Genomic DNA, 22073 nt, shown 5'->3' on the forward strand with positions numbered 1-22073 from the left:
ATCTGGAATGCTGCACGGAGGTCTTGTGTTGAAGGCTTAGTCCCCAGAGCAGCAGTGTTCAGAGACAGGCTTTGAGGAAGAAACTGGATCACAAGGGTGGTTCCCACACCAATGATTTAATCCATCGGGAGTTCACAGCTCAATGGCTGTCAGGAGGCGGGCCTGCTTAGAGGAAGCAGGTCAATGGAAGGGGATATACTGTCTCAGGTCCCTTCTCTCCCCGCCCCCCTGCTTCCTGCTGCCATGAGCAGCTTTGTTCTGCCACACCCCTCCGCCATGATGTCCTGCCTCACCTCAGGCCCAAGAATCAACGAAGTCGGCCAACTATGAACTGAAACCTCAGAAACCGTGAGCCAAAATAAATCTTTCCTCCTTGAAGTGGATTTTCTCAAGATATTCTGTCACAGTGACAAAAAGTTGACTAACACAGGCTACCTGCTGGGCACTGAGTGCCAACCGAACCAAAGAGACAACCAAGGACGCGAGACAGAACGCTGCTTTCCCCGGCCTCGAGGCCGACAGGGCCCACCAGGACCGCGACGCTGGGCTTCCTCTTCCTGACCAGAACGTCAATCTCCCCCTCCAGAAGTGTGCCTCACACCTGGCACGTGTCCTTAGTTTTCATCTGACAAAAAAATTCTTCCAGAAACAACTTCAAGGTCAATCCTGAAAGTAAACCTGAGAAACAAATCCTCAAGTATTGAAGAGCTAATGGGGTCTAATTCCTGCAACTGGGTTCAGAAGAGAAACGTGTACGTGTAGAAGAGACTAGTAAGGCAAGTGTGTCAAAATATTCACAAAATCGTGTACTATGCCTGCCACTCAGACTAAGTTTGAAATCATGTCGAAACCGAAAGTCAACACCAAAGGAGACTAAAGAGAGATTTTTGGCTCCAAGTCAACAGCTCTGGACCACGAATCCCCACCTTCTCGCCTAGCCGGGCCACTGCCCGGGGTCAGCTGTGTGAGGGAAAGTCCACACGACACCATCGCTAACTTCAAGGACCACTGAAATTCCTCTGCATCCTGTGTATTCTGGCTAAGGTGGGGCTCTTAGGACAGCAGATCACAAGATTTTGAGGCCCCCAGTCTCCCATTTGACAGGGAGGCTGGGGCCACCTACCTAAGCTCTGGGAGGCTGTTTCTCCACCAGTGCGTTGGAGTTATTGGCAGCCGGGCCACCTGCCCCGCCAGACTGCTGCAACAGGGAAGTCCAGGAAGGCCATCTGTGGGCTGCAACGTACAGTCAGATAAGGCGTCTGTGATGTGCACATGCTGAGGGGCCCTTGGGTTACAGTGAACCCTGCTTAGAGTGGGGGGGGTGTGTGGGGTGGGGGGGCACCTGCCCTCATGGCCTGTGGTCTAGGGAGGGACCCAGACAGACGGCAGGCAACCATGTACGTGTGTGAGTACAAGCTGTGCTAAGAGGCGTGTGGGTGGGCTGAGAAGATATAACAAGGGGCCCAGCCCTGAACTTGCTGGGGAGTCAGGGACGGCTTCACTGAGGAAGCGGAGTTGAAGTCTAAAGCCAGAGAAGAAGTGGGTTAAGGCACGTTACAATCCCGCAAGAGTGGGAAGTACACAAGCCAAACTGTTAACAGAGAATGTGAATGAGAACGTGAGGAAGGTACAGGTCCGAAAAGAACATGGGAAACAAATGTCCTGGCTTCCCTGAGAACCAAGGGCATGAAAAAATAATTTAAGGAGAGGTCACAGGAAGGAGCCACTGGAGAATAAAGTACTTAAGAGATTTTTAAAAAATGCAATGCATAGACTTATCTGGATTATGATGTAAACAAATCCCTATAAAAACCTTAAAAAACTTAAATAGATTGGGGTCTCACTATATTGCTCAGGCTGGCCTTGAACTCCTGGGCTCAAGTGATCCTCCTGCCTCAGCCTCCAAAGTAGCGGGGACTACAGAAGTGTGCCACCACATCTGATTAATTACAGGAGCCATTTCTGACACAAAGGAAAACTGAAGACCAGACTGAACAATGGAAGGTACTGATAAACTATTGGTAATTTTGTTAGGTGTGATAATGGCATAGTTACGTTTTTAAAAGGCATTAACTGCAGTTGACCTTTGTGGATTAAATGACATGTTGTCGAAGAACAGATGAGACAAGTAATGAGGCTGGGTGGGGGACACGGGAATCATTCTACTATTCTCTCTTATAACATTTAAAAATTTCTATAAAAATTAAGAAAAAAACAGTGGTTAACGTCAGAGTCAGAGGTTCTCTGAATTACTGGGCTTTTTTACGATGATCTGAAACATCAAGGATCACGCAGGACAAGGCTGTCTAGCATGTCATACCAGCGACTGCACCGTATTTTGGTACAGGGATGAACCACAGTGTCAGCGACTCCCTTCTGACGGGCACTGCAGTTCCTTCCAACCTCACCTGGCAGCTGACGCTACCGATGCCTAACACTTCAAAAAAAAAAAAAAAAAACATGACGTCCTTTCCTCCCTCCTTGTCTCCCCACAACCCACCCACCCAAGTCCCCCAGTCACCACTTCTGGACTAAGCATCTGGCAGCACACTGTGGGCGTCCCTGTCACAAGAATGCTCAGGTGCTGGCAACATCTTCCCCGAGGCCTGCGAGAGACCGATGCCTCAGGATGATTCAAATTCTGCCTCCAAAGGATTCAGCTAAGGAGTGACGGCCACTTGGGGGTGGGGGGAGCAGCACACACTGCAAAGGCTGGGGTGAAGAGGGGGCAGGATGAATTTTCTAGGAGGTTCTCTCTACAGTCCTTACCTGGCCCCTGACCAGGGTCTCAGGTCAGATTCCTGCAGCAGACAGGGGTCCATGATATCAGAGCTGATTCAAAGAATACCATTTCCATTTTCTAGACTCTGGACTCCTAGTCTTTTTAAACAAAACCAATAAAGCACAATTTTTAACCAATCCAAATGGCACTATTTTTTTTTTAAAGGACAATATTCAGGGTTAGCAAAGTTACCGGAAGCAGTCATTCTATCACATCACCAGGGCAAGTGCAAACTTAGTGCAACCTCTTGGGTTAATTAACTGATGGTTCTTAAAATTGTACCCTGTGACCAGCAATTTCAAATCAGGGATTCATTCCCCTGAGCACACTTACGGATATACAGACAAGGACCACCACCACAGGAATATGTAAAATCCAATGGTGAATCCAGTGGTTCACCAGACACAATCCAAAAAGCATTCATTGGGAGGATGGATGAACAAACTGTGTTACACACATGCAATGATATATTACTTGACCATAAAAAGAAATAGACTCCTGATAGATGCAATGCAAGTGAATCTCATGAGCATGACATTAAGTAAAAAAAAGTAAGGCAGAAAGGAATACATACATAACTTCCATTTATATGAAACTCTGGCAGACTAATCGTAATCTACAAAAAGCAGGTCAGGGACTGTTTGGAGCTGAGCATGGGATGGGGTGACTAGCAGAGGAGGGGAACAGGGAGCCTTTTAGTTGATGGTAAGGTCTTCCATCTTGATCATGGCAGTGGTTACCTGAGGGAGCAAGTTTGCCAAAACTCACCTAAGATCTGGACTTCGTATCATATATAAGTTATACTTTGATACAAAAAAAAAAAGTAGCTCCACCTGAATATCCAATAAGGAGATAAGTGAGTCAAACTGTGGGGCAGCCATAAAATAGAACATTACACATGAGACTGGAGAGGAATGATTAAGAACATAGAAAGTCATGTAGTACACCCAGCTGAGGAAAAAAATGAGGTTACAGAACTGTAATACAGTTGATGGCATATTTGTAAAATGAAACGCATCCCTTTGAATAGAAAGTGATCAAAAGAAAACATTCTACTCACTCATTCAATATGAATCGGCTGAGTTCCTAGATACAGCATTATTGTTACAACCAGCAGAAGACAAAACATCCCTTCTGCTCTGCAAGGAGCTTCTGTTCCAAAATTTTATAAAAATATTGAGATTATTATGCACACATTAAAATAATGAAATGGTCAAGGAAAGTATGCAAATTATACTACCAAGTGTGTCAAAACACACACAATTTATGCTTGCTCAAGCTTCCACAGAACAACTTATAAAGGTCTATGAGACATTAAGATCCCTTCCCTCTGGGGACAGGATGAAAGAACGTCTTTTCACTATTCTTTTATACAGTTTTTCCTTTTAACCATGTTCACGTATTCTCTATTCCTAATAAACACCAGTGATTATTTTTAATTTTTTTTTTTTTTGCTGGTATTCAGTAATCAGGAATTGGGTGGAGAACAAGGTGGAAAGACACATATGTGAAACGAACATAACATTTTAGGAAGTTACTTTCCATTTTTACTTTTTTAAAAAAATCTCAAAATGCCTTGTGATGAGATGAGATGCATACAGAAGAACGAAATATACATCCAGTGTCGGCAGAGGTCATTTCCAAGTGGTGGACAATGAGGAGAACCTGACCTTCTTCTGATGGCTTGTATTTACTCCTGCAGTTTCTGAAACAAATACTTTGTGAGCTTGTGTGTGTGTGTGTGTGTGTGTGCACGCACATGCGTGTGTATGTGTGTAATAACCCAATGTCACCTCCCACTGCCAGGTGCACAAGAGAATCTTTGGCTGCGTTCCCTTTACCCAAGGGGAACACAAAGAACGAGTCAAGGGCAGGGGCATGGGGCCAGGTCCCAGGCCTCAACGTCCTCCCCTTACATAGGGTGCCCAGTCAACCAGGGTGCCCAGCCAAGTCCTTCCTCATCCCACACCCTAGAGGCCCGGAGGTTGACAGAGAGCACAGAGACCCATTTTCTCCCTGGGACACCTGGGAGGCAGGTGTTACAGATAAAGAGAAGCCTTTGAAGATAAGTCTGCTTCTTCCACACACAAGGTGCACTGAGAACAAGCCTCAAATGGGTGCTGTGCACACACACACTCTGCACTTTGGTATTCTAAGACCTCAAGGACTCCAGGGACAATGCCAAATCCTGATTCAATTTTGCCACTAGCTTTCTGCAAGATGCAGGTGAAGGTTGGGTACAGGGGTGCATGCCTGTAATCCCAGTGACTTGGGAGGCTGAGGTAGGAGGATCACAAGTTCAAGGCCAGCCTCAACAACTTAGACCCTGTCTCAAAATAAAAAAATTAAAAAAGAGAGAGAGAGAGAGAGAGAGAGAGAGAGAGAGCGCTGGGGGTAGCTCAGCTGTAAAGCGCCCCTGGGCTCAATTCCCAGAACCAAAAAAATAAAGGAAAAAAAAAGAAAGAAAAAGAAAAACAAGACACAGGTGAGGCATTGGAGCCAGGGAGCCTCAAAGCTGGACACCTTCTTGAATGACATCTCGTCCAGCTCTCCAACCCCATTTGCAGTTTTTGGTCCTTCTCCATCTTTCATCTAGTCTGTACATTCCAGCACTGGGGTCAGAATCAGGAGTTAGTGACCTCCTGGGGCAGCTCAGATCACCTTTGCGATGGGACTGAAGGAAACTCCTTCTTGTACTGGGAAGCTTGGTACCCTCACCTCCAGGAAGGACCCTGAGGGCCAATCACTTAAGATCTCACCTGAAGACTCAAGTGACAATGCCAAGTCACTTGAGTCACCAGGAAGCACGCTGTTAGTACTGTAGGTAAGGGGGCTTGTTAAGCCCACATTTGGGTTTGAAAGGCCTGAATTACATGTTCCTAGATGTAAGCTGGGCAGACACATCCCACCAACAGTGTCTAAAACACCTTCCTATCGGCAGATCTGTGATATGGGAAGAAATCCTGTCTGGAGGTGCAGAAGTTCCAAGCAAGGAAAAGAAATGGAAAAACCAATTGTGGGGGTGACCTAGCCAAATTATTGAGTAGGGACTTGGGTTACCACTTTCTATAAGGAGACAGATGTGCAGCCTATAGTGCAAAAATTTAAGGAATTTAGGAGACAAAGAGTGAAAAAACATATTCACGTGGAAAGAGAGAAATAAAAGAATCTGCCAATTTCAGAGGTTGCTAGAAAACAACATGGTTGTAACTCAGGGGCCAAGGATGGCTCTAGAATGAGATTCTGCCATCAGTCAGCTGGCAGACTTCATGTGGTAGGAGGAGCCTGAGGCATTTCTTTCCCTGATCAACTGCAAAAGCCCACTGTAGCCTCTCCAAGGACAGGCAATGGCAGAGGCCAAATCTCTTCAAGGTGAGAAGCACCATATACAGGTGAGGTATCAGGCATGGCCACCCACCAGGACCAAACACGGAGATCCTGGCCTGGCCTGGCCTGGCCCTTCCCAATGCCTACAACGGGGCCAGCACCCACAGCGGCTAACTTTTCAGGGTGGTTTAGGGAGAGCACATCTCCTAGAGATCACTGTGAACAAACTAAAGCACCAGAGCCTACAGAGTCATGACTGACAGTTTAAATTTTTTCCTGCCTTCTAGTTCCTGTCTTTGTTTAAAAAAATTTTTTTTCAAAATAATTTACATTCAAGCTCTGATACAATCAGGTGTTTGATATCAAGACAGTGACATCAGGTGGGGCTTGTAGTTCCATCGCTGTGAAACAGGGGGAATACCCACACCGGGGCCAAGATGAGGAGTAAATGAGACAATACATGGGAGAATGCCGAATGCTGGCACGTTATCTCCAATAGTCGAGTGCACCGTAAACAGCAGCCACCAACATTATCATCACGCGGCAAAATTCAGGTTGTTGGTGTTTTGGAAGATCTTTTTCTATGTTCCATCACAGATCAGTAAAAATGTCCTTTATCAGTGCACTGACTGAAGAAAGGTGGTCTCCCACATAAGGTCCTCGAAGTGCACAGTGAAGTAGCTTCAGGAAGTAGGAGAGGCTCCAGGTGGCTGGCTGCTCTGCAGACTCAAGTCAGAGGCAGGTACCATGCTGACTTGGAAGTCAGAAGATGGGAGGATCCTGGGGGAGTGGGAGGAGGAGGAGGCCTCTGGCCAGGTCTGCAGCTCCAGAGCCCAGAGGGATGAAGCAACTAGGTCATGCCAAGCCAGGCTGGTCAACATGGCCTGGGGGGCAGACACTGTTTTCCTCCACGCATTCCCCCAACTCCCTAAATTCAAAACATCTTAAACCACAATGCTGAGGGCCCTCCAACATCTTCTTCACTTACTAGCTCCTTTTCCTAGTTGGAGAATGAATGCTATGCGTAAAACGAGCCTAAAGAAGACAAGAGAGAGTTCTGTTTTTGTGGCTCCTCTGGAGATAAAACTCAGGAACCTTTTGATGGAGGTCTGGGCAGGATTATCTAGATTCTTCCTTTCTAGGCTCAACCTGTAGTCACCCTTTCCCTCAGATCCTGAAGCTGTAGTCTGGTCCAGGCCCGAAAACCTGCCCTGCGGTAATTGTGTTCTAAGTCTCCGCCCAGCAGTGCCCGAGAGGAGAAGGTGCAGGTGCCTAGGGAGCTGGGAAGCGGCCTCCTCTGTGTCCTCTGCCCAGTAGCACAGCTAAGTGTGGACTCCCCTGGCTGCTTTTGTCAGCTTTGTCACTGCTGTGACCAAAAGACCTAACAAAAACAATTAAAGGAGGGAAAGTTTATTTGGGGGCTCACGGTTTCACAGGTCACGGTTCACGGAACGCTGGTTCCATTCCTCAGGGCTCAAGGTGAGGCAGAACGTCATGGCGGAAGAGCGTGGTGGAGAGAAGCAGATCAAGACATCTCTCCAGGAAGCACAGAGTCCACTCACCAGATACAGACTCCAAAGTCACGCCCCCGATGCCACCTCCTCCAGACACACCCTGCCTGTCTTCAGTTGGCACTCAGTTAATCCCATGGGGGATTAATCCACTGATCAGGTGAAGGTTCTCACAACCCCATTCTTTTACCTCTGAATGTTCTTGCACTGGGGACACATACTATCTAAACTCTAACACTGGCTAAACCAGCGGGCACCCAATGGCAAATGCCAAGGGCCTAAAACAGGATCCCGGGGAAGTGCTTCTGAACACCCGTTCAACTACCCTGCAAAAGAATCCATCCTGGGCCTGTTTCCAACCTCTGGGCTCCTTCCTGTCTGTGACTGCAAGGTCCCTCTGCCTGGGGACCCCAAAGTATAAGGCACGTTCATGCCCACAAGCGGCCCAGAGTCTAATGGGCAGACACACATTTAATACACAGGTGACAAAGACCTTGAGAGAAGTAAACACAAATTGTTGGGACCAGGACACATGGCAGAGGGGATAGAGGCTGGACAGCTTGGAGGACAGGAAAGGTGGCCCTTAGGCCAAGTGCCGTCCCGTGATCTAATTTCACCATGTGTACCCCAAACTTGTCCAAACCTACTAATTCCTGGATTTACGACTCTGTATTAATTTTAAACTTAGCTGGATGTCTCTTTCTGTCCCCAAAAAAGTGACTATGGGTTCGCTCATCTGGTACAAGTACTTTACCACTGAGCTGCATCCCCGGTCTTTTTTATTTTATGTTTTGAGACAGGGCATCACTGACTTGCTGAGGCTGGCCTCAAATTTATAATCCTCCTACCTCAGACTCCCAAGTCATTGGGATTACAGGTATGCACCCCCGACCCCAGTTGGCTCAGCGTTTTAATGTGGATACTTGTGGTGGCATGGACCCAATTACCAAAAACATCACTAAAGCCTCTCCCGGTCCCCAGGTAGCCCAGGATGTGCTAGCTCCTCCCTCAAGTTCAGTGAAGAGGGTCAAAGGGCACCAGGCAGCAGCAGCAGGTAAGAAACCTGGCTCTCCTGTGTGCTGGTGTCCCACCCCCAGCAGAAAGGTCAGAGGGGGAGGAGCCGAGGGGAGGCAGGTTCTAGGCGGCTTCCACAGGAGCAACAGGCCCAGGGCATGATCAAAGGAGGAATTTAAGGGCTTAGCGTGGGATAAAGTGGTCTGGAGAGGGAGAAGCAGGAGAGCTTTCTCCAGAGCCCTCTGGGCAGCAGGGGGGCTCCACTGCCCCACTCACAGGACAGCACGCCTTCCCCAGGCAGGCCAGGTCTTCTGATACAGGGTCGTGCTCCTGGGCACCAGGACTCCGCAGACACATGGCTATGGGCAAACTGCTCTCTTTGGGGGCCTCAACCCTGTCACTGGTCCAATGATTCAAAGAAATAACAAAGTCTTTCTTACAAGGATTGTGAACCCTGTGGAGGGTGGCCACTCCCGAGCCCACACTACGTGAAGGGGCCGTGGTCTCCCACGCAGGGGTCATACATGGGAAGGCGGGACGCCAGCCAGGTACCTACTGCAAGTTCCACACGGCCCTTAATCCTTACATTCCTATGAAACACTTCTCCCCAGCTTCCTTGCCAGCGATCCTTCTCATTACTTCATATACATCAGGAAGGCTCGTGCTAGGTACCACATCCCCAGCCTGAGCAAGACTGGCCTGTTCTCACGGAGCACATTACAGGGTCGGAGGAAAGACAGCAAACAAATAGGAAATGATTTCAGAGACTGGTAACTGCTATAAAGAAAATAAAACAGTGATCTGAGAGTGACATGGAGGGGATTAACACACTGGGTCGGGAGGCAACCATGCTATAGATTGAGACGCCTAAGAAGTCAAACAGAACAGCCAGTGCAAAGGCCCCAAGGCATGAACACGTCTGACCTGTTCAAGGAACAGAAAGGAGGTCAGTGAGCCTCCAGAGCAAAGAAGGGAGCTGGGGGTGTAGCTCAGGGGCAGAGCATTCTCCTAGCGTGTGCGAGGGTCTGGGTTCATCCCCAGCACAAACAAGGAGGGGAAGGAGGGAGGGAGGAAAGAGAGGCATGAGGGGTGGAAAGGGAGCAGGAGACAATGTAGTAGAGCAGGCTGGGGCCAGATTGTGTCAGGTGTCCAGGGAATTTTACTGTAAGTGCAACAGGATGGCATTGAAGGTCTTTAAACAAGGAAGTGACACAATCTAAATTGTGACTATCGTGAGAAGATGGACCCCAGCAGCCAGGTTCAAGAAGTTAAGGGTGCGGCTTGGGGTTCCACTGCCATTATTACTTTGCACCCAACACCTACACTTGTTTCCATGGTGTTTCTTTTTCCACAATCTAGTCTGATGCTAGACTGGACTCTCAGATCTGATGAAATGGGGCTCCTGCTCCTCCTTCCCAGGTCTCTCAGGGTTGCCTTGGGATTACCCTGGTCAGGTGGGATAACTGCTAGTGGTTCTGTAATGTCAACACGTGGCATACGCGACCCCGTGCTTTGGATTCATCCAGCAACGTGCAACAAAGAATGAGTGTCCACTATGCACCAGGCGCTTGCAAAGTTGTTCTACAGTGTTAAAAATGCATTATCAGAGAAGATGTTTCATAAAAATTACCCCGTCAGGGAAAAACAAGGGTCCAGCCCTCATTCCTCAAGGAAGGCGAGGCACTTGACCCTGGAAACTCTCCATTAAGCCAAAGCTTCTTTTTTTTAAGAAATCTTCTTTAGATGTTGACAGACCTTTATTTTATTCATTTATTTATATGTGGTGCTGAGAATCAAACTCAGTGCCTCACACATGCTAGGCAAGCACGCTACCCCTAAGCCATAACCCAGATCCAAGCCAAATGTTCTTAAGAAATACCTTCTTTGAAGAGGGAGAGGAAATAAAAAAGAAAAACAATAGCAATATTTGGAAGAGGTGGGACATGATAGCCAAAGACCCTTGGGATTTGCTCTAGTAAGATCAGTTTCAAGTCATGGGTGACCCTGGACACCAAATCCCAAGTAAATCTTCTATTTCTAACCTATAAACCTGGGGCAAACCTGACTTCACTTAGAGGGGAGCAGCCAAGAGGACACTAACGTGGGACTATTGCAAGGGAAGCAAAAATTCATGGGGGAATTACTTTCTTTGAACGGCTTGTATATATACTTGCTTATATATAAAGGCTGGGCTTGTCAGGTAACTGAACTAGTTGAGTTTATATTGCTCTTAATAATCCCTCCCTCTAGGTCAAAGTCATTCCTCATAAGCCATGAGCAGAAAGGACAACCCGTGGAGCCTTTGATAAACAAGGAGGCTTCAGCACCTCAACTCATCCGGTCACCACCTCCGGAAAAGGACAAGACCACAGCTGCCGGGCCTACCACCCTCGCCACCACTGCCCCGGTCAAACGGAACCACTCAGACCTGGACTTCTCCAGAGGCCCAGTTTGTCACGCTGTGGCCATTCTGTTCCAGGAAGACCAGGGGAACCGGGGAAAGCTATAGCCTGGACAAGAACGCCAGACAGGGGTTCAGCAGGTGCCCAAAAAGAGAGAAAAGGACCCATGTGACTGGAAGACAGCCACTCGTGGTGGAGCAAAACCCCCAGGAGCTTTATGCACAGGTCCTACAGACACCTGGTAGGGAAGTGCTGAATGCAGGACCTGTGTGTGGAGGAACTGGGGTACCCCACAGAAGACCTCTCCCTCCCGGCACTGGGTTGAGTAGTGCCTCCCACTTCCCTTAGTGTCCATCTAGAACCTCAGACTGCAGCCTTGTGTGGAAATGGGGTCTTTTCAGATGTAATGAAATTATAATGAGGTCATACTGGATTAGGGCGGGAGTGTTCCTGAGAAGAGAAACACACTCTGATAGACTGGAATCAGGGAGGCAAGGAATGCCAAGGATTGTCAACAGTCACCAAAATTTAAGAGAGAAGGAAAGATCCTTTTCTGGGGCTTTCATAGAGGGTGTGTCCCTGCCAACACAGTGATCTAGAATTTTTAGCTTCCAGAGAATAAATTTCTGTTGCTTCAAGCGCTCCAGCCCGCCAGTCGAATTTACGGTGGTCCCAGGCAACCCACCTACTCCCCTGCTTCACGCCTGTTCCCCAAATCACCCTTCCCAGTTTCAGCGCAGGCCCGGGCCTCCAGTCCACCTGGCCCTTCCACCCTCCCACGCCCATCAGCACTCCCCTCTCCAGGGGAGGAGAGTGCTGGGGTCACATTTCAGCCGCCACCTTCTGCCACCGCAGAGAAGCCCATCAGGAGGTTTTGTGTTCTCCCTCAGCCTTCCAGTTTTGTAGCCTCTTTCAAGTAGACTGGAGTTTCTTAAATTTCAGTCATTCCGTTCCATACCTCCTCCCCACACACGCACACACACCACACACACACACATTTGCCCATAAATATGCATATCCCCGAAATACCACTTACATAATATTTCTTTGCATAAACTTACTCTTTTTACTTAAATTTACTGCACCCAAGCACTCTACCACGGAGCTACCTCCCCAGGCTAATAAATTTATTTTAAAAGGAACTGCTACATCATTACTATAATAAATGGAAAATCAACATCGTTTATCCTATGCAGAACTTTTTCTCTCTCCCTCTCTACACATAGACGTAGACACAAACGCACACCACGCATATAGGCACACCTATAAATTAGAATTAATTACAATATGTTTAAAGATCTATTCATATACCATCTAAGACAACTTGGGGAAGCAATCCTATGAGAAATACTGCCTTTGCGGTACAGGGACTATCTCCGTTTAATCGTCCTGGCCCGGAGCTCCAGGTTCCTAAACAGAAAAACCGAGTTCAAGTTCTCCAATATTGCTCCAGTCCTCACTCCCGGCCCCCAAACGCCACGGCACCACGGAGAAGGAAAAGGGCAGCAGCAAAGAAAAGCACCCGGAGTTCTGAGTTCCCACGCGGGGCGGCCTGCGGACACCGAGGGGAGGCGGGAGGAAGAATGGAGAAAGAGGGCCGGCTTTAAATACCCAGTGCCGCGAGTGACAAGGGCGGGGAGGGACTGACCTTCTCGCGCAGAGTGCAGTGGACGTCCGAGGCGACGCACCCTTCCCACCACGGCTCATCCATCATCGCGACTGCAGCGCCGCGCTCCGCGGCTATCGGGATCTCCGGACGTACCCTGCCGGGACACGGGCAACCACAGTGGCCGAAGCGTGTCGCCGGCTCCGAGCCCCGCGCCCCCCGCCCCTGCTGTCCCAATCCTCCCTCGCCCTGGGTCAGGGGCCCGGACGGGCGCCCCTCCTGCCTCTCTCAGCGAAGCGGGCGGTCACCTCCCGTCCGGGAAAGCCTACGGGTGCCCCCTTCTCTCTGCCCGCTGGACCCGGGGCGATCAGGAGCTGTGCAACAACTTGCAGAATTTTTATCTTCCCTTTTGCAAAAGTTACAGAGAAAGTTGCCGAGTCCGCTAACCCGCCCGAGGCTGGAGCTCCGGCGGCGGCCACCGGCTCGCCGTCCCCAACTCCTCCCCCGCCGCCCAGCCTTTGTCCTGCTCCCACATCCTGCCCTCGAGCCGGGGCGAAACTCACGCATCCCTCTCCGGGCGTGGGGGGCCGCGGGCGCCGGGCCCCTCCCGGGGTCGAGCGGACTGTGCCCTCGGGTGCCTGCACGCGGCTGGACCTCGCCCAGGCTCTGGGCGCTCTCAGCCGCGGCGTCCGCAGCCCGGCTCCCCGGCAGCCGCCGCGCCCCTGCGTGCGCTCGGGTCCCGCCGCGGCTCGCAGCTCCGGGCCGCCGGGGGCCTCCCTCCCTCGCTGGGGGAATTGGGGGCCGGGCCTCGCGCATGCGCTGCCAGCGCCCCGCGCCCCGCGGGGCGGGGGGCTGGGAATTGGAGTCTTTCTTTCCCCACCGCTGGCTGGGCTTCCTGCCCGCCCTCCTCCCTCGCCCGGGTGGAAAGCTTCTTCTCACCTTCGCGGACAATCGCCGTGGGCTTCTGGGCACACCGGCGGCTTGCGCCGCGAGCGTGGGGACGCGGCGCCACCTGCGCGCACCACGCGTGAAACGCGCGGGCAGGACGTCCCCAGAAAGTTCTCCCTTCCGCGAGCATTGCTCTAGCCAACCTGCGATCTGTTCCACCTGTTTTTCTTTTTTCTTTTTTTTTTCTTTTCTTTCCTTCTTTCCTTCCTTCCTCCCTCCCTCCCTTTTATTTTTAAACCTGTCCTGTGATGGGGAGGTGACTTACCAAAGGACACTGCCCACAAAAGCTCTAGAAAAACCACTCCTCGTTATCCATGAGTTCCTCACTGGTATTTATTGTGCTCGTGCAAAGTATGGATCCATGCTGTACATGGGAGGAAAACCAGTCTTCTGGAAAGGTAACGCGGATGGAAAGCAGTGTTTATAATTCAGTTGTTTTCAGAAAGGCGCTTTCTTCAGTCAGCCCACTTGGTAGCTCAGCATCGGACTGTCCTGATTTTTGTGAGATCTTTGTAGATCACAAACTTTGGATCAAATCCACCTACCAACTGGGTGATTTTTGACAAGTTCCTCAAACACTTCAGAGTCTGGGGTCATGTAAAATGGGACTATAAGTCGCACTAACCTGCTGGACATATGTTATCGTTAAATGAGAATGCACGTGAGAGAATAATCACTATGCCAGACATAAAGTGAACACGGAAGAGTCTTTAGTCTTCTGATTTTCTAGGAGCAAAAACCCACCTGGGAAAAAAAAAAAATTAAGCCAACTTTGATAAAACTTCAGTTGAATCTTAAAAAGCACCCCCCTTTTTTTAAAATTTATTTTTATCGTGCTGGGGATTGAATCCAGGATCTCTCCTGCTAAGTAAGCATCCTATCCCTGAGCTATATCCCCAGTCTATTTTTACTTTGAGACAACAGTTCACACCAAATTGCTAAGACTGACCTTGATCTTGCAATCCTCCTGCCTCAGCCTCCCAGGTAGCTGGGATTACAGGTGGGTTCTACCAGGTGCCTAGTATGAAAAGCATATTTTATGTTGTGGTGTTGGGTTCAACCCAGGGCCTTTGCATGCTAGGTAAGCAGTCTACCTCTGAGCTGCATTCCCAGCTCCTTGAAAAGCACTTTTTTTTTTCTTTTTCCACATTTTTTATTGGTGCATTATAGTTGTATGTAATGATGAGATTTGTTTATGTAAAAAAGAAAGCATTTTTAACATAAAAACATTATGAGCCCTTGTAAAAGAAAATTCCCCGGGAATAAACCAATAAATGTGCAGGCCCTTAATGAAGAAATTACAAAGGTTGAAACATAATAAGGAAGACTAGAAGGAATTGAAAGAGGTAAAAATACAAACTTTACCAAACTCACTCTAATAAAATCCTAATAGTTCAGAGTGGGTGGGAAGGAATGTAACAATTTTTCTAACATTCTAATGGAAGGATGAAAAGCTAAGAAATTCATATTTTTTAGGGAGATAGGCCTGTATTTTACCAAATCTTAAAGCATATTAAAAGCTTTACAACAACTTTTGACACAAGAATGAATATATTAAGCAAAACTGGAATAATTGAAAATCTAGAAATACTCAGTATGCTGAAAAAGTCCACTGTGATATATATGGCATTTCACTTTAGTTGGGAGAGGGATCAAAGGATAAATTCTTTAATATATTAGGAAAAATTGCAGAAATTAATGGGAGGTATGAAAGTAAAGATTTATTTAAATTATCAACAAATATAAGAGCTGCAAACAAAAATCACCAGAAAATTAGAAGAAAATAGGTAAATTATTCAGAGGGGAAGGTCTAGATACTAAGACATAGGAAGAAACTAAGAATAAGGATGAGTAGGTAAATTTGAATAAATATGCAAGACTTAGATATGTCAAACATCATTACCAATAAGTCAAGTGACAAAGAAGAGAAAAAAATTTTTAACAAATGTGACAAAAGGTTGATCTTAGTATATAGATCTTTTATATATCAATCTGTAAAACACTAACCACCCTACATGCCAAAATGAAGGAAGAATTTGAAGTGGCATGCCATCAAATCAATCCACAAGAACTGCACATGGGTAAACATATTTTTTTAATATGTATTTTTGCTGTCCTGGGGATTAAACCCAGGGTTTCATGCATGCTAGGCAAGCCCCTTACCACTGCGGTACACCTCCAGCCCTTTTTATTTTATTTCGTTTTATTTTATTTTGAGACAGGGTCTTTGCCCCTACTGACCTTCAACTTTCGATTCTCTTGCCTGTGTCCGGAGTAGCTGGATTACAGGCATGCACCACTGTGCATAGGTAAATATCATTTTTAAATGCCCATATGCACTAGCAAACACTGTAAAAATTTATAAAAACAGTGGGTATATTTTTGGCAAAGATTTTTGAAAGCATAATACACAAAGTTGGCAAATATACAGTTTTGTTGGTTATATAAATCAATGCCATCTTTCCAAACAACAACATGAATCAGAAAGTTTAAGAGTGTATCATTTGACCCAACTATTGCACCCCTGGAAATTTTTTCTTAAAAAAAAAAAAAAAAACAGACAAGCACAAAGATTTATTTAGGAGGGGTTTCATCAAAATGCTTTTTTTTTTTTTTTAATTATAATGAACTGCTAGAACAGTGACCTGGCTAAAAACAATTCAGATCTTTAAAAAAATTTTTTTAAAGAATGCATAATGATTTAGGGAAATGTTCATGATACATTAAATAAATAGAAGTCTAGAGTACAATTCCAGTTGTCCTACATTCGTACGTGTTTATGCATATCCATACTGTGTGATCAGAACAGTGGGATTATGGGAAATTTTAATTTACTTTTTTTCCTAGTATGTCTATATTTTCTAAATTTTCTACGAGAAACATGTATTACTTTCATAACCACAAAAAAAGAGTGAATTTTTTTTTTGTTATACATGACAGTAGAATGTATTTTGACATGTCATACATATGTGGAGTATAACTTCCCATTCTTGTGGTTGTACATGATGTGGAGTTACACTGGTCGTGTGTTCATATATGAACATAGGAGCGTTAAGTCCGATTCCTTCTATTGTCTTTCCCAGTGAATGCTGTTTTAAGATCACATCACCTATTTTACTAGAGAGGCCTTCCATTGAACAACTTGTGGTGGGGTATTTTTATTTTGCTTCCCCCCCCACACACACACAACTGTATTATTTCTTTTTCAAAAACCTTTCTTTTCTGGGCACATGGAAAGAAAAAAGGCCTTTATTAGGTAGTTTGTAGTCCCCTTTCCTATTCCTCAGCTATCAGTTATCAGGAGTGCTGATAACAGAGGGAAGCAGATACTTTGGACTCTTCTCCAGGGGCTATTTTAAGAGGATTCTAAACATTCGGGTTCTGCACTCTTGTCTTCTGCATTCTCAGGAGCCCTTCATTTCCCAGTTTTATCTCTGAAGAGTAAAAATACATTGCACCAATAAACTGATGGCTTTGGTGGTAAGTCACTGTCCACAGGTGCTCTTAGCAGAGGGGGGCTTCCTGGGCTGGACAGCAGGGAGCTGGAGTTCCTTCTCTCATCTGCTCTCACCCTAGCCAAGCCAAGAAGAAATATTCTGTCCTCCGCTTACTCATTCAAAAACTAAACTTTTAAGTACTTGCTGTGGGTCAGTTGTCCCCCACCTCTTCCCTCAGCCTCTGAAGGTCATGGACTGGGAGGCACATATTTAAAGCAAATGCATTCTACCCGTCTGCAGATTTCTTATGTTTAAATTGAGGGGGGAAACCCTCTGCTTGTTCCAGTCTTCCTTAAAGACAACTTGATCTAATATTTCCACCACAGTATTATTTTATTGACTGCTAACTTGGCAGTGGACTTGACTTTCTCCTTTTTTCTATGATACAAACTCACGTACAGTGAAACACACATGCTGTCCCCCTGGTCCCAGGCCTTAAACTCCTCCCCAAGGATGGCCATCACCTTACGTTTCCTTAAAAAGTGACCTTTGCATTTACCAACATAGACATTCACACCTTTTTTCCTTTTACATCAATGAAAGCATAATGTGCATGTTTTTCTGGACTTCATTTTTTCCCTGGTTGTCTGTGGCAGTGCCCACAGAGCGGCATGATACCCCATGATGCCATAAGCCCACCCTACTCCAGGATGGCCTCATTTTAACTAATGACATCTGCAACAACCCTATTCCCCAATAAGGTCACAATCTGGGGTACTAAGAGTTAGGATGTCAACATCCATCCCATAGGATGGATCCGTCGAGATGTATGTAACCAATCTTTTGCTGGATACTGAGGCTGTTTCCAGCTTTTGCTGCCAGGACCACACTGCAGTGGATATTCTGGTGAATCAATGATGTAAATTCCTTCAACACAACTTCCTGGGGATGTTGAGGCATATACTTTGAGTAGCACTTCCTTGGGGTCTTAATGGTTTGAACTTGCCATTTGGGACCAAAAGCATGAAGACTGACTTGGAAGACATCTACCTTGTTATGACTTTGGTCTTTAACCAAAACCCAAGCTAACCCCTTGAAACTGTTCCTAGCTGTGTGCTCTACATAGTCAAGAGAACATTTGCCAAATCCTTTATGATCCTTGCCTAGAAATTCCTGAGATACCATTCTGCAGATTAGGCCTGAGAATCAGGCAGGAAATACAAAAAGAAAGAAAGAAACAAACAAAAAAATAGCAATTTGCAAACGGAACTCAAAAATTAGGACATTTATAAAGCTGGCACATCTTACTTTTTGAAATAATAATAGAAAAATGCATAATGTGATGAAAATATAAGAGGAATAAGTGAAAAGTCTCCCTGTGCCCAGAGCCAGCTTCATGCCTTTCTGTGTGACCCACACAGTTGTATAGCATCTGTGCTTGCTTCAGTGCTCCGCCATTTGACATTCTGAAGAGTTTATCTTTGAACCTGTGTTCCATAAATGAAGTTTGTTAGGACAGAGGAGTGTGCAGGAGAGCAGAGCAAAAAAGTGCCGTAGGTGCCTCTTGTCCCTTGCAGTCCCATTTGCCTGTCATATTCTGTGCCTTATAAGCACAGAATTCCAGTGGATCTACGATGCATTCAGTGGATTGAGGTTCCAAGGGATTACAAGGCAGGTGGGTTAGGTCTACAAGTTCGGTGGAGGGCTGGGTAGTGAGAGCTTTGGGAGGCCAAGGGTTCCATTTGAACCAGAATTTGCTTTGAGAACAGAAGGAAGGCACTGCCCATTTCCTAGGGTTGCTGTAACAAAGTGCCACAAGCTAAGTGACTTAAAGCCACAGACATGCATGCCCTTGGTTCTGGATGCAGAAATCTGAAGTCAGGTCTGGCTATGCTCCCTTTGAGACTCTAGGGAAGGATCCTTCTTTGCTTCTTCCTAGTTTCTGGTGGTAGTCAGGAGTCCTTGTTCCTTGGCTTGTAGCTAGCTACATCTCCGTCTTCATGTAGTCTTCTTCCCTCCTGTCTTTACTTAATCTTTTTATAAGGACACCTGTCATATTGGGCTAAGGGCCCACCCTACTCCAGGATGGCCTCATTTTAACTAATGACATCTGCAACAACCCTCTTCCCCAATAAGGTCACAATCTGGGGTACTAAGAGTTAGGACCTCAACATATCTTTTGGGGGACACGATTCTGCCCTGTAACAAAAGACAGTATTATTCTAAGTAATACGGATTACCAAGAAACCCTGTTACATGCTTTCATATGACTCTTACTTCCTGCCTTAGGCTACCATGACAGAGAAGGAAAGGGAATATTGGATTAACCACTAGTCCTTCTTCCTTCTGCTCTTCTTTACTCTTAGTAAGCCAAAGGTAGAGAGTATGAATTGGATGTGCATGTATCAAGAGGTGCAATAAAAGTAGCCAAGGTAGTTTTGTGCAGCATTTCTACTGTTTATGGTTAGAACTAAATATGTCTGTGTGCACCAGTTGCAAAATAGTTGTGCAATTTCAGTGATTCTGCATGAGTTAAATAGTTCTTTTTCCATTTAAGACTGGTATTTCACAATATAAAGATGAATTATTAACACAATATTCATATATACAATAAAAATATTTATACTAATATTTTAAATTTTGAATTTTTGTTTACTGAGAACATTAAATAGCATATTATTTAAAAACAAATGACAACAACAACAAAATACCCTGGGCTGGATATAGAGCTCAGTTGGCACAGCACTTTTGCAAGGCCCTGGGTTCCAACCCCAGTACCAAAAAAAATCAAGAAAGATGGAAAACAGAAAGGAAAAAACTGTATATCTGAATACCTTTTAACAGCACTTTTCCCCTACTTTTTAAACAATGGTTCCAGTATTTTTATTTTGCAGTGGGTTCCACAAATTGTGTAATCCTGTTCCTCTGAACTCCGTCCCAGGAGAAGTCCATTTATGTTTCCCTCCAGAGATATTCTATGCCATTTAACTCTTAACCTGCACTTACCCACTTTCCTCCATGGGTAATCTTTGGGGCAAAAATTTCCCTTTGCTAGTTTTTAAAAAAAAAATTTGTTATTCAATGATTATAATAATTTTTAGTATTTCTGTCAATACATATGATAAACCTGCCTTTTGTGAACTGCTTAGCCTACGCCATGCACAGTGCCACAGTCCCGAGTTGAGAGTAGGTGTCCCTCATCCCCAAGAAATTAGCCACATCTTTCCTCCAGTTCTCCCACGCCCGTCTCTGTCCGCCCTCACACAGGCCTGGCTCCTTGAAGACAAGGAGAGTGTTTGTCATATTTGTATCCCTGGCACCTAGCACAGAGCAGTCAGTATGGGGTTATTGAATTAGTAACAGTGGACACGGGGATGGGGGTGCTAAAGGAACCGTCTGACCCAGATTTTGGACTGATAAAGATTTATTGTCTCCATCTTCCAAATGGGATCCAGAAAGTTGCGAGACCACAGACTAGCTGCGTAGGGCCTTGTTCGTGTTAGTAAAGTGAAGGAATCCACTTAAAGGATTGTCTTGACTATGAGTGGAAGCATATACTGCTCTCTAATACCATTTTGTCATTCGTAATTATTACAGGACACACTAGAATCTTCCCGGGACATTGCTCTTTAGAACCCCATGCAAGCTCTGAGCTAACTCCCTGAGGGACTTCTCCTGATTGGTAAATATTGGCTTTCTAAAGAAACTCCGCATGGGCCACACACACAGCACCAGCCCTGGTTTGGGAACCAGGATTAGGGTTGCAGGAGGAGCCTTCCAGTCTGACGAGGATTCTGTGGGGAATAATGGAGCAAGATGCTCAGAACTTCCCCGATTGCAGGAGGAGAAAATAAAAGGAGCCATTAACTTCAAAGCCCCCAAAGCCTGCCAGACCTCCCTTCTCTGACAGACAATGAACAGGAAGGAGACTGAGACTGGACAGTAAAAAGTGACCAGACAATCTTGCTGATGGGACCCTCCAGCCAGGGAGACCGAACTGCCAGCAAAAGGGCACTGCTTTCCTTGGGCCACCGGGATGTCACAAAGTCACCTTCTGTAAGGAACTGCCAGAGCTTCCAGATATGCAGAGATTCAAAGTCAGGGGATCAGGGTAACAGTTGCTCAAATGAGGGGACTGAGGCTGGGGGTGAAATAAAATGCCTTGAAATATCCTATTAAAGCTTTTTAAAATTATCTAACTATCCTTTCTCTTTCTAACATTATTAGAGCATGATTAAATGCTTCTAAAGAGCTTGATCCCCCTCCAGCAGGTAAACAGTTCATATCAGTGCAGTATTATCCTTGGCTGGGTACAGGGACAGTGAGGGACAAGGCAGACCGTTGAAGACAACTGTAATCATCCAGTCAAGAGGGGTGGTGACCTGGACCAGACAGAGGTAGCGGAGGAGGAAAGGAGCCAGATCCAGAGCTGAGTTGAAAATAAGAGTTGACAGGCTCTGGTGATGGACTGGATGTGGGATGGAAGAAAGAGAAAGGACTCAGAATGAGCCCAGATTTTAGTGTTGAGCACCTAGGGTGAAGTTCCCATTTCCTGAGAGGTGGAATATTATCCTACCTCTCAGGATATCATCCCACCTCTCAGGATATCGTGATGTGCTGCCCCCCTCCTTCTATCCCCACCCAAGCCCACACCATCCTACCTACCCGCCTCCCACCAGCTCAAGGATTAAAGCTAAGACTCAGAGTCAGAATGCCTTTGACTTCAACCATGGCTTTGAGTCTTTCCCATTGGTGATCTCAGGCTAAGTTAGTTAACTCCAGAGTCCTTGTTTGCAAAATGATGATAATAATAGTACCCGCTTTACAGAGTTATATGAAGATGACATGATAAGGAAGCCTGGTGTGTAGAGGGTGCTGCATAAGAGTGAGCTAAAACTAGTATGGAAGCTGTCACACACGTACCTAGTTTTGTATCCTGCTGCTTCTAAGCCCAAAATTATCTCATGAGCATTTTTTATAAGATACCTTAAAAATGTCTTTCAAAGATATTTTAATGGCTGCATAATATTCTATCATATAGCTGGA

The 22073-nt window shown here is 46.2% G+C and overlaps 1 protein-coding gene across 2 annotated transcripts in view; it reads right to left on the reverse strand.

The window, feature by feature from the left end:
* Nucleotides 1–13706, reverse strand: part of Ccnjl (cyclin J like) — a 51013-nt gene extending 37307 nt beyond the window's left edge. The window contains exons 1-2 of one of the 2 annotated variants that reach the window (XM_047554661.1): nucleotides 13582–13706; nucleotides 12685–12799 (exon numbers count right to left, since the gene is read on the reverse strand). In XM_047554661.1, the coding sequence (XP_047410617.1) occupies nucleotides 12685–12750 (66 nt within the window). In that variant the 5' untranslated portion in view covers nucleotides 12751–12799; nucleotides 13582–13706. Of the gene's footprint in view, nucleotides 1–12684; nucleotides 12800–13205; nucleotides 13420–13581 lie in introns of those variants that run through there. The other variant, XM_047554660.1, reaches the window with a different exon arrangement.
* Nucleotides 13707–22073: the final 8367 nt, after the last annotated feature.

This window comes from Sciurus carolinensis, chromosome 6 (assembly GCF_902686445.1).
Source record: "Sciurus carolinensis chromosome 6, mSciCar1.2, whole genome shotgun sequence".
Lineage (NCBI taxonomy): Eukaryota > Metazoa > Chordata > Mammalia > Rodentia > Sciuridae > Sciurus > Sciurus carolinensis.